Source organism: Spermophilus citellus (genome assembly GCF_964194105.1).
Source record: "Spermophilus citellus genome assembly, chromosome: 4".
NCBI classification, from domain to species: Eukaryota; Metazoa; Chordata; class Mammalia; order Rodentia; family Sciuridae; genus Spermophilus; species Spermophilus citellus.
In genome coordinates, this window is record NC_138185.1 from 42729649 (window position 1) to 42742661 (window position 13013).

At 43.2% G+C, this 13013-nt stretch overlaps 1 protein-coding gene across 2 annotated transcripts in view; it reads left to right on the plus strand.

Annotated features, from left to right (window-relative positions):
* The window catches only part of PCSK2 (proprotein convertase subtilisin/kexin type 2), a gene marked incomplete at both ends in the record, with an annotated part of 264335 nt that overhangs the window by 230394 nt on the left and 20928 nt on the right, over window positions 1–13013 (plus strand). For both annotated transcript variants that reach the window (XM_081293243.1, XM_081293244.1), the window contains one exon: window positions 3157–3332. In XM_081293243.1, the coding sequence (XP_081149369.1) occupies window positions 3157–3332 (176 nt within the window). The remainder of the gene's footprint in view (window positions 1–3156; window positions 3333–13013) is intronic.

Consider the following 13013-nt stretch of genomic DNA (forward strand, 5'->3'; position numbering starts at 1 on the left):
GCAGTCAGCAAATTAATATGCATCAGCTCCTATATTTTTGTGCAGCGTGAAGGGGGTGATGAGAGGCCAAAGGACAAGAGCTGCAAAGAGGAGGCGTGTGCAAGGTGCAGTTGGATGCACCATGCTGACTCTGACAAAATCCAGGGCTGCCATTGGTTAGCAGACAATTGAGCCAACTTTGGCCAGGGTTGAATTTTTCTCACTTTTTCATGGAGCTGAGCTGGTCAGTCCTGGTTATTTTGGTCACTGGACAAGTTCAAGAACATGTGAGCATTCTCCTTCCAAGCAAATGAATACTGCCCTTTCTGTTTACTCCCCCAGCACTCTCCACGGAGTGAGTACAACTTTGTGTAAAAGTTGTACTAGTCAGTTTATTCTGTGGCCCATTGGCCATCTTTGTTGCATTAATTTTTTTCAATAAATGAAATAGAGATGGATCCTAAGCAAAAATGTAGAATTTTAAACCTCCTATCTCCTTGTAAGATGAACTGTAAAACTTAATTTCCAAAAAGTTTCAAATCAAAGACTAGGTTTATTCTAGATAAGCTTCCTCCAAGTAAAAGGATGTTAACACCTATTGGATGTTTGTTGTCAAAAATATTGACCTGACTTATTATGGGTTAATGGTAGAGGATGAACAATCTGGGCTTGTTATTATTTGTTCTTTCTGAGCCTGTTATTTCTACAGGGGAGAAAATAAAGTACATAAAGTAATAACACCATTTATTCACCAAATATTTGTCAAGGTTAAGATAAAATACCAAGCATCAGGCTGATCCCCAGGGACATAGAAGTGAAGAAAATAAATGCATTCCCTGTACTCAAGGACCTTGCTGTCTGATGGTATATGAAACATTCAAATAAGCAATTGTGGTGGGAGTGGGGGGTTAAAGTACACTGAGGGAAATTGCAATCCAAGAACAAGGGGTACACCCTCATTGAGAAGGAAAGAGAGACCGTCGGTCTCAGTCTCTAAAAGTAGTAAGCCCTTAAGAAAGAAAGCAATTTTATGTCAACTTCTCATCTCTGGAAGAAATTGGATGGCCCTTATTTAAATTGATTTGCATACTATACTAAAGGGTGATGTTAGAAAAAGTATGTCCTTGAGTAATAATATCAGGAACCAGATTTGGGTTATGCTTAGCCTAGCCTCTTCATTCCATAATCCTTGTATTAGTCCATTTCCTGTTGCTGTCATAAAATACCTGAGACTGGATAGTGCACAAAGAAAAAGTTTATTTAGCTCACAATCTTGAAGGGTTAAAGGACAAAATCAGGCAGCCCCTTTAATTCAGCCTCTGGTGATAATGGCATCATGCAGGAGTGTATGCAAGGGTGACCAATAGAAAACCAAGAGTAACAACTTACTCTTATGGGAATCTACTGGTATGCTATAAGAATTGCGTCAATCCCTTCAAAGAGCAGAACCCTCCATGATCTGATCATCTTCCCCTAGGCCCCACCTCTTAAAGGTCCCCCCCACCTCTCACATTGCCACACTGGGCAACGAGCTTTCAGCATGTGAACCTGTGGGGGACAAATCACAGCTACCCCCATGAGTAGAAAGACTTAAGTCAGCTTCACAGCCCTCAAGGCTCTTGTCACAGAATAGTGGATCAAGTGACATGTCCCCAGGCGACAAAGCCCTGTAGAGAGCAATATGGCTCCAATCAGCAACATTTTGAGGGTAGTGATGGACAATCAGAAGGCCCATTCCCTTAATGCTGGTGAGTTAACCCTGGGAGAGATCTCTTGTAGATGGCCAGGGAATCATGTGTGCCATGGGTGCAGCTGAATTAAAGTGGCCCTCACCCCTTCTGCCTGTGTCCCTGCCACAGCTCATGTTTGCCCCACACAATACTGGACTGCAGACTCTGCTCCTTTTCAACTTCCCAGCAAGAAGTCACTCCTAAATCCTAACGCACTATGGAGATTCCTAAAAAACCTAGGAATGGAATCACCATTTGACCCAGTTATCCCACTCCTCAGTATATAGCCAAAGGATTCAAAACCAGCATCCTATAGTGATGCAGCCACTTCAATGTTTATAGAAGATCAATTCACAATAGCTAAGCTATGGAACCAACCTAGGTGCCCATCAATAGATGAGAGGATAAAGAAACTGTGGTGTATGGAATGTTACTCAGTAACAATGGAATGCTACTCAGCCAGTAAATGGATGGAACTGGAGACTATCATGCTAAGTGAAATAAGCCAATCCCCCAAAAAAATAAAAAACCAAAGGCCAGATGTTCCTCTGATATGTGGATGCTAACACATAAAAAGTGGGGGTGTAGAGAAGAATGAAGTTCAATGGATTAGACAAAGGGGAATAAAGGGAAGGGATAAGAATAGGAAAGACAGTGGAATGAATCTGACATGACTTTTCCATGTTCATGTGTGAATGTACCCCAGTGAATCTCAACACAGTGAAAATCCACAAGACTGGGATCCTAATTAGAATAAGATATACTCCATGTTGGTATAAATATGTCAAAATAAACTCTACTGTCATGTGTAACTAACGAGAACAAATCAATTTTAAAAAAAGAAGAAGTCACTCTTATAAGGTTAACAGTTACTTTACCAAATGCCATGGAGAAGAGAAGGTTAGACCATATACCCCATTAACAGCCCAGCTTAAAATCACCCACTCAACATTTCTGTCCTTCCCAGTGTCCCTTCTCAGTGACAGGAAAACTGGGAATTTCTCTTTCCTAATCCCATCCTGGTATTGTCTCTGACCCTCCCTCTGTCCCTTGCCCTCTGTCATGCACAGTAGTTTTATATCTTTTCTGAATCTTGGCCCCAGTCAACACCTAGTCCCTGAACGCTGAGCTCCACTTGGAAACAGCTCATTAAGGAATCTCTTCAATGAACATGGTCTCTCCCTATTAGGGATTCCAGTAAATTTTGCTAAGGGAATACAATTTTCTTCAATTAATAAATAAGAAAAGGTATGAGCAAGATCTAAAATAGAAATATGGGACCAGCTGTGCCTCCTTGTTGATCCTTGGACTCCATAGCGTTCCCCAACTTACCCAGGGTCATAAACTTTTCCAACCATACTCAGAACCCCAGCTTTTCTCCATCCCATATCCCCTGAGAACTAGCATACCAAAGCCCAAAGTTCTCTCTGCCCACACCTGTCCACAGGTATACGGATGTTGGACCAGCCATTTATGACGGACATCATCGAGGCCTCCTCCATCAGCCACATGCCACAGCTGATTGACATCTACAGCGCCAGCTGGGGCCCCACAGACAATGGGAAGACGGTGGATGGGCCCCGAGAACTCACGCTTCAGGCCATGGCGGATGGTGTGAACAAGGTAACGAGGAGGCCCCAGGTCACTCAAAAGGGGGAGTGTGATGGGTGAGGGAGCGGTGGCAAGACAGTGGATGAGGAGGCAGGGCAGGGGGCAGAGATGGGCTGTTTCCCTGTGTGTTGGGGCAGGCCCTGTGAGAAATGGACACCAAAATAGGTTTGATGATACAGGAGATTTTCTGGAGGGGACACTGTGAAGGACACAGCAAGGGAGGAGTGTGGGAAGCCGGAAGGCCTCACACTGTGGTGTGACCTGATCCCTGTGAAAGAGAAAGGAAAGAGAACAGGAGAGGAAATGTCTCAGACTGCAGCGCTGCACTAAGGAGGTTTCTACTGGGCCAACAGGCGGTCTTCATACCAAAGTCACCCATCTCAATCAGGAAGGGGCCTGCAATAGCACCCCACCACACTCAATGGTTGGTGGACACAACCCACCAGAAGTAATGTCTCAGCTCATAGTACGTGGTGGATCCAGGGGCAGCAGACTCCATGATGCACCCATAGCAGCAAGTCCAAGCAGTGAATTTTATAGCCATGGATACCTGATATTAGCCCAGGAGTGGACAGTGCAAAGAAGGGACAAAGGCAGAGCCCTAGAAGGAGGCCAGCCATGACATGTGGGGCAACAACTGCATATTAAGGGACAGGAGACTCCTTCTCTGAGACCTCAGGACAGGAGTCACCCCAGGCAGGACACTAGTCCAGGATCCAGGAAAGAACACGAGCCCAGTCCTCCTGGGGTCAAGTGCCTACTCCATCACTCAGTGTTGGAGCATCTATCAACAACTGACCTAACCTGGCTGAGCCTGTTTTCTTACCTATAAAATGGTCATAATTTGGAGTCCTTCATGGGATCTGGATTGGGATCCCTGTGAGGTATAAATGAGATAAATATGCAAGTGCATGGTGCTGGGAAATGGCCAGAAAATGCTAAGTGTTTGTCCCAATCACTTAGCCAACCACCCCAAAGTTTCATGGTATAAACACCACAGTTGTAGGCTTGTGGATTCAATGAGTCAGGAATTGGGGATTTCCTGTCTCTGCTCTATAATCCCTGGGGTCTGAGGTGCCACAAGTCTTTGACCTGAGCATTGGTTACTAAACTCTGTGTCCTTGCAAGATGTTTTGATGCACAAAGCTTAGAGCACAGCCTCTGGTCCACTTGAGAGTGTGAGAAATGCAATTTCAGCCCCTCCCCACCCCCTATACACCCAACTCTGCATCTGAACATTGGTATTAAAGTTTGGAGCTATTGCTCTAAGCGACCTTTGGGATCCATATCCTGTAACCCTAAGAGACTAAGATAGGGCTTTTGTAAATCCACAAGGGGGCAGTAGAGGCAACACATTCTTCTGGCAGTAATGTCACGGTATTTCCTCATCAAAGTGATGTGTTAGATGGATGGTTTAGGGTCTAAACCATATGCTCTGGTTTGTCTCTGTGCAAACAGGAACAGGAGAGCAGGTAAGTCTACTAAAGGGGTTTCTTGTAAAGATGCTCAAGGAGGGATGAGGGCAGCGGGATGATATGGGCAGGTCCTCAAACTACCTGGGATCAGATGGACCTTCTGGATCTAAAGTGGTTCAGGATGCCAGGCACAGGGCTGTGTGGAGATCCACAACTCTGCTGTCACAGAGCTAGGCCACTCTCACCCCACCTGTTTTCCTGTGGCTATGTGCCTCCCATTCTCCAATCCATTCTTCTCTTCCTTGAGGCTTCTCTGTTCAGGTGACAGTTCCACCTAGACATGGCTCCTCAGCAACCATGCTCATTACAACCCATCAGCCTCAACTCTAGTCCTTGCCCCCAATGCTTTCAGGGAAATTTTGGCCCTGAATTAGGGGACACATCCACCTCCCCCCAGACTAGGCTCAAAACTAAGAAATAAGATTCTGTTGGAAAGCCGCAGAACTTGAAGTCACTGGACAGTCAGATGATTTCCAAAACCCCCTTTTTCTTTTCTACTCTGGATATTATCTCTGATGGTGGTCATCTGTACTCAGGTGGTCTTTGAAGCCCTCTGATGGAGAAACTTCTGCTGTGCTATTGAATTATTCCAAAGGTCTGAACAGAGATGTAAGACCATATGTTCCCCTTCAGTTATGGGGTTGAATTGTGTACCCCCATATTTACACATTGAAGTCTTAACCCCCAGCACCTTGGAATATGACCTTCTTTGGAAACAGACGTAATTAGTAAGATGAGGTCATACTGGAGTATGATCCACTATGATTGGTACCCTTAACCAACATATTGGTATCTTAATCCAGTTTATTATCATTATAATGATATTATTGGAAATAAGAATATTATTAGTATCCTTATTTTTTAAAGAAAAAGATGGAATTTGGGCACAAATGTATACTTAGGGTGAATGCCATGTACAGATAAAGGCAGAGCCTGGGTGGTGCATCTACAAACCAAGAAATGCCAAAGATTGCCCCAAAGCACCAGAGGCTAAGGGAGAGGCAGGGAATAGATTATTTTTTTGCAGCCCTCAGAGGGAACCAACCATGCTGACACTTTAATGTTGGACTTTTAACTTCCAGAACCAATAGGCAATTAATTCCTGCTGTCTCTGTGACCCAAGTTGTTGTACTTTACTACAGCAGCCCTAGAAGGCTAAAGAAAACTAATACACACTTCTTTCAAATGGACAGTCAAGAAAGAAATGTGGCCAAATTCTAGCAATGTGGAAATGATCTGGTCACCCTTCAAGGTCACCTTGATATCACCTGGATTCCTCTTCTCTAACCAAGATGGTTGACAGTTGATCCAATGACAGCTTTTTTCCTTCTCCTTTGGGACCTCATGAGGGTGCCTTCCTCCATTCTCTAACATAGTTACCTCAAAGGAATAAGTATGCCAAAAAAATTCATGAGGTAATCCTAGGAGAGAGACATGTTCTTGAGTTATAACTAATAATGCAGATGGTACCCAGTTCCTGAGTTCCAGCAATGCACCGTCCTGGAATTGGCTCCTGCTGACCTCACACTGGTAGCTTGGAATCACACCTGGAAATCTGCAAGCCCCGTAGCTAAAGATCCTTTATGTCCCTATAAGAGACCTGGTTGTTAACCACACCCGCAACTTCCCTTGAATTATAGCATTGGCTTGGTTATGTATTCTTCCCACAAGCAAAGGCCATCCTTGCTTTCATGAGAATTTTAGAAATTCCCTTTGGAAAGGGGAAAACTTGAAGGAAAAACACCTAAGACCCTGTAAGACTTGTGTTTCCCAAAAATCGCAAGTTTTCCAACCAGAGTCACTAGTTACCCCAAGACTGTGGAGAACAACTTTTCTAAATAAGTCAAGACCTCACTTCTTAGGAGATTCAATACCCAGGCTTTCAATACAAGGGTCCCAGAAACTCGGTTAGGAATGGGAATGAGTCCTTGAAAATCCAATAGACATGAATTTTCACTGAAAGGCATTTTGTCACCCCAAATCTTCAGAGAGTTAGGCAAACAGGTGACGTGTGCCCTCTGTTCACATTAATAATGCAGATGGTACCCGTGCAGAGCATCCCTGGGTGACTGCTGTCATTTTCCACCAGCTTCCAAACTTCCCCATCCCATCTCAGTGCTGAGCACTTCTCTCTCCTCCATCTGTAGCCTCCCTAGCTGCAACTAAAAAGGCCTTTTCAAGTGGGATTGTTCTGCAAAACATGTCAAATGCGCCAAAACTTAAGAGAAAAAAATTGTTACGGCTTATCTTCAGATGACAGCATGTAAATATTTTAGAAAAGAAAGTGAATATGATGAAAAATACATGATTTCTCATTTGACTTTTCCCCAGACTATGGGAATGAATCTTTCCTTGCTTCAAGGTGACATTTTTGGGACAGTATTGTGGAATTTTGTGAGTGACAGTATCAGACACTAGCAAAGATTTCCTCCTGGTTATTTTAGTTGCTTCATCTATTCTAAAAGAAAGATCCACCTCTCAAAAGAGATACCCACCCAAACGTGAAGTCTGATAATTACCTATCACACAGTTGTCATTCTTAGGTTTGTTTTTTAATCTTGGCATCCTGCACATATCTTCTGTTTGATCAACAGAATAACAATAAAAAGGAAAAGGAGCCAGGCATGGTGGCCCACACCTGTAATCCCAGCAGATCAGGAGACTGAGGCAGGAGGACTGTTGAGTTCAAAGCCAGCCTCAGCAAAAGCGAGGCACTAAGCAACTCAGTGAGACCCTGTCTCTAAGTAAAATATAATTAATAGGGCTGAGGATATGGCTCAGTGGCCAAGTGCCCCTGAGTTCAATCCCCGGTACCTACCCCCCAAATTAAGGGAAAGAGGGAAACAAAAGAGGAGGATGAGACCTTTACCAGACATACATTTTGCCACAGGCCCCATCATGCCCAATTGTCTGACACCCACTTCACACATAAACATCACCGACCTGGCTCTTTGGAGATCTGAATTTCCATCTTCTAAGTTTGCTCAATAAATACTTGAGGGAGGCAGCAAGGAGCAGGCAAGAAGTAAGGAAAGAAGGAAACCATTTCCCCTTTGTTTCAATCTTTGTCTCTCTGTGTAGTCTCCATGTTGGTTTTTAGAGTGAAAGCATTTTTCACATTATAGACGGGAAGTGGGTGACAGAGACCTCTGAATTATGAGATAGTGCAATAACTCACTTCTGTCTTAGTTTGGGATCTCCCAGCAGCAGACCCTGAGACAATATTTGAGTTCAAGCCAATTATTTGGAAGGTAAAGGGAATATCAGAAGTAAGTGGGGAGGTATGATAAGAAACAGAAGGGATCAATTCAAACTATATAATCCCACCAGCCACAACCATGGGCAATTGGGAAATCATGTAGAGCACACAATGAAGTTATCCCACCCTATGGCAAAGGTGCTGGGATAAAAACTGGATAAGATTTGTTGGCAAGGAGTGGAAATGCCTCCAGATTTGCAACCAGAGGCCAGGTATATGGAGCAGGCTTTAGCCTCTTGGGAGAAAGCCCTAAGACTAAGAGATGCATATGCTGACATTAGGAAATTCCCAGGCCACAGAGGTTCTCATGTCCACAGGATATGCGCTGAGACCCGCTGCCATCTGCTCAACACCAGAGTGTATTGAGCAAAACCTAATCTGAGACATAGGGTAGTGACTCTCCAGAAATATAAAGCACATGTCAGACAACGTGTTTTATCATTCAGGATAAGGAAGAGGATACAGATCTTGTAAAGAGACTGATGGAGTGACACAGAGAAGCCATTATGGGACCTAGCATCTTATTCTGCAGCAACTGATTTTGCTCTGACAAAAATGAGGGAATTCAGATAACACGAGGGAGGCTGGAAGGTGAAAATTGACTTTTCTTCCCACCTCTGGAGGAGATGCAGTCACCCAGGGCACATCTTTGGCTGGCTTCAATGGCTGCACTCCAACCCCTTATTAGTCACTTTTTGGGGTCACTATTAGAGAGAATATCTTAGGAATATTTAAAGACAAGGCTACAGGAAATTCTCTGAGGTGCGGGTGAACAGAACATTGACTGTTTAGTCCCTGGGGGGTGGCAGAGAGGTCAAGCACAGATCCAAGGTATTTGGGTTGGAATGTGTGGTAGGGGCCACTTTCAAATGAGTGCTACCATCCAGGAAGGAGGTGCGGAGGGCTTCCTGGGGAGCAGTGATTAATCAGGCGTGGGCCTGGCCGCCTGCTGAAATTTAATCAGAGCTTGGGTCGGACACTGTGGCAGTGGGTGCTGGGGCTTCTGTCAGGCGATAAATGCCTCCTGCCAAGGAGTTCTAGGGAATACTCCATGAGCCCTGATTTATGCTCTGCAGCTAGATGAAGGTTCACAACTGAGCAGGGAGTGCCATAGCACAGAACCTGCAGCTCAGCCTCTGAAGTGCTGTGCCATTCCATTTCTTCCTTTCACTTCTGGGATAAAGAAAAAGCTGATGGGTTTCAGGAGATCTTTCCTGTGACATGGAAAACTGTCCAGGTTGGACTCCTGCAGTACGCAGCCTTTTCAAATCAGCTTCTTTCACTTGCACTTGGTGATATACATCTACGTTTCCTCTGTGTCTTTCCGTGGTCTGAGAGATCATTTCTTTGTAGCACTGCATAATATCCCAGTGTCTGCATGCACCACCGTTCATTTGTCTATTCACCTACAGAGGGCATCTTGGTTGCTTCCAGCTTTTGACAGTTCTGAATGAGGCTGCTGCTATAAACACGGAGATGCAGGTTCTGTGTGGGCATAAATTTGCAACTCTCTTGAGTAAATACCAAGGAACACAACCTCTGAGTCACATGGGAAGAGGGTTTTTAGTTTTCTAAGAACTGCAACCATCTTCCAAAGAGGTTGTGCTGTGGCACGTTCCCATGTGCAATGAACCAGAGCTCCTGCTGCTCCTCCTCCTCACCAGCGTGTGGTGCCCTCAGTGCTCTGGATTTGGGTCTCTGGTAGATATATAATTGTATCTCGTTTTCATTTGCATTTCCCCCATGACATAAAACTTGGGGCATTTTTCATATGCTTATTTGCCCTCTGTATATTTTGTGAGGTGTCCGTTCAAGTTAATAAACAGAAGAATGTCTGGAGCTGGGGATAAAGCTCCGTTGGTAGAGTGCTTGTCTTGCATGCACAAGACCCTGGGTTCAGTCTCCAGCACCATCCCATAAATAAATAAATAAATCACAAAAAATGGGCAAAGGATATTATCATTGGGGCCTTGGGGTTTCACTAAGCTAGTCACAATGCAAGAATACAAGTGAGAAGTAGAGATACCAAAAGATAAACTCAACCTTTAGTTGAGTTTGTATACATCTCAAAACAATAAGGTACCATCTTTGTGCATCAAATTGGTAAAATTATTTTTTAAAACATATTTTTAAAAAACACAAATTCTGACCCAGATGGACTGAATTTGAAATTCTTATGCACTCATGATGAAAATACAAATTTTAACAATCTTTATTAAGAGAGATAATATAGCAACATGGATCAAAAATCTTCAAATCTTTATTCCTTTTCATCCAAAGTTTCATCTTTTAGAGACTTTTCCTGAGGAAGTAAACAAAGATAAAATACATATACAAAATTTGTTCACTTTATACATAAAGCAGATTGAAAATTAATAACATATGTATATCTAAGAAAGGAGAAAACAAATTATGGATTGTCTATTTAATAAGACTGATAAAATATTGTGATATAGAAGAGTATGAATCATATAAGGAAATGTTAATTATATAATATTAAGTAAGAAACACATTATAAGCAGATCAAGAAACTGGATATGTTTTATGACCCCAATTTTATTTTTAATCCTGTTCTAAGGCTTTGCATTTATATATAAAGCTATCAGGAATCCACAGAATAGCACCAGGGATCATTTATTCATGGAAGATCATAAAGGATGTTTTTCTTCTTCATAGTCTATATATTTTAATTATTTCTAATGAATATGATTTTCTTAAAAAATACAGTAACTTTTATGAAAGCATGTCAATGTTGTACTAAGACATCAACGTGACCAGAAAATAAAAATTAGTCTAATTGAGTATTTAGCTCATCCAGGGCTTGCCTTACCAGGTATGTGCACATCTAGACCCCACTGGGCCACAGGGCCTGGTCCTATCTTTAACCAGATAGCCACCCATTGGTGAGGGTGGAGGGACTGGTTCACTTGAGCTTCTCAAAGTGGGATTCTCACCTCCTGGGATTCAGGCCATGTGCTGGGGGCACAGAGGACCACAGAACCAGACTCTAGCTATAACTTCACTTTACTTGAGAGTAGGCAACTTGTCACATTATTTTCCTATGAAGAACAAAAATCAAAATGTGTGTGAACATTTAAGAAGTTTTGAGTTTCTGAGAAGCTGCTTTGGGTGACATCAGCAAGTTTGGACTTATTGCCCTTGGCTATGAGGTTAAAGCAAGCAGAACTTTTCTACCTAGACACTGTTGACATTTTAGGCAGGATAATTCTTTATTGTGGGGTAGGGCTGCTGTCCTGTGCATTGGAAAGTTTCAGTAGCATCCCTGGCCCCTACGCACTAGATTCCGTTAGCGTACACATGCCCGTGTGTGTGCGCGCGCGCACACGCGCGCGCGCGCGCACACACACACACACACACACAGAGTTGTAATGACCAAAATATCTCCAACAGGGGGCTGGGTTTGTGGTTCAGTGTTAAAGTGCTTTCTCAGCATGTGTGAAGCCCTGGGTTTGATTCTCAGCACTGCATATAAATAAATGAATAAAATTTTAAAAACTATTATTCATTTTTAGCTGTTGATACGTAATATATATAGACATTATATTTTATATATATCCTACAGTGCCCCCTGGACCAAAAGTTGCCCTGTTTAAGAACCATAGTGGCTAAATACCATATTTAATAGTGTCAGGTAAACAGGCACTAGGCCCTGGGTCCAACCACCAGAATCATGAGGAGAAGAAAAAATGGTGCCTAGGTGAAAAGTTTTCATGGTGTAAGCTTTTGAGAAACACTAATCCACATTCTAAAAGTCTGATTTCAAACAGAGCTGCAGAATATTTCATTTCATCAAAATGCACTTGCCTTCTTGGAAAAAAAAAAAAGAAAAGAAAGTGGAAGAGGAATAAAAGGGAAGACAGTTCCAATAAGAACAGCACAGCCAGGTCGGCCTGCCATTCCATTCCCTGACAACCACAGAGAGCCCCACCTTCGGCAGCCCCCCAGCTCCCTCCATGGGGCAGGCTCAAGCCAGCCACCTCCTTTCCTCCTTCCAGTTCTTAAAGGGTTCCTATCTCAGTAGCTTGGGAGGCTGAGGCAGGAGGATCACAGGTTTGAAGCCAGCCTCAGCAACTTAGTGAGACTATAAGCAATCTAGCAAGACCATCAAAATAAAAAATAAAAGGGCTGGGGATGTGGTTCAGCATTTAAGCACCACTGGGTTAAATCCCTGAGGAAGGGAGGGAGGGAGGGAGGGAGGGAGGGAGGGAGGAAGGAAGGAAGGAAGGAAGGAAGGAGATCCTAATCTCTGGGTCAACTCCCATGCCCCATTTGGGTTTTTGACTCTTCTTTATGACTTTGTCCAAAGTAAAAATCCCTGTTGATCTACCTACTATAGAAATGTTTGCCTGACTGAATCTCAATTGGGACCATTTAAGTGCTGGGATGGGTTAAATTTATAAATTGACATAAGGAAAATTGACATGTCTGGGTTATTGTCTTTCTATCCAAGAAGGTGGTATTTCCATGTGGGCAGTCTCCATCTATGTCCCTCCAGACAGTTTCAAAGTATTAGCACTTAGCACTTTTCTTTTTTCAAGTTGTTGAATTTCTTCCTAAGTACTTCATCTTTTGTGTGGCTGGTATAAATGGTAGTGTCATGAGATTTCAATGCATTAATATGTAAAGCACACAAAATAGTCTAGCATACAGTAAGTGCCACAGATGCACTTGCTATTATTGTCATTCTTAGTTTCTGCCCCAATATCCTCTAACTGGATTTTTATCTGAATTTGGGTCATACTTGTTCTCTCTGGGTTTCTCCTGACCAGGAGCTATACAGAAGCTGAAGCACAGAACTGGACCTTAGGGCCTCATTTTAATGAGACAGTGTGGTATAAGAGTGACAGCTGCATCCCCTAACCAGCTCTTCCTCTTTCAGATATTCCTTCCCCACTAATTTCTGCTCCCAGAATTAGAATTTTCTCTTATTGGCATATC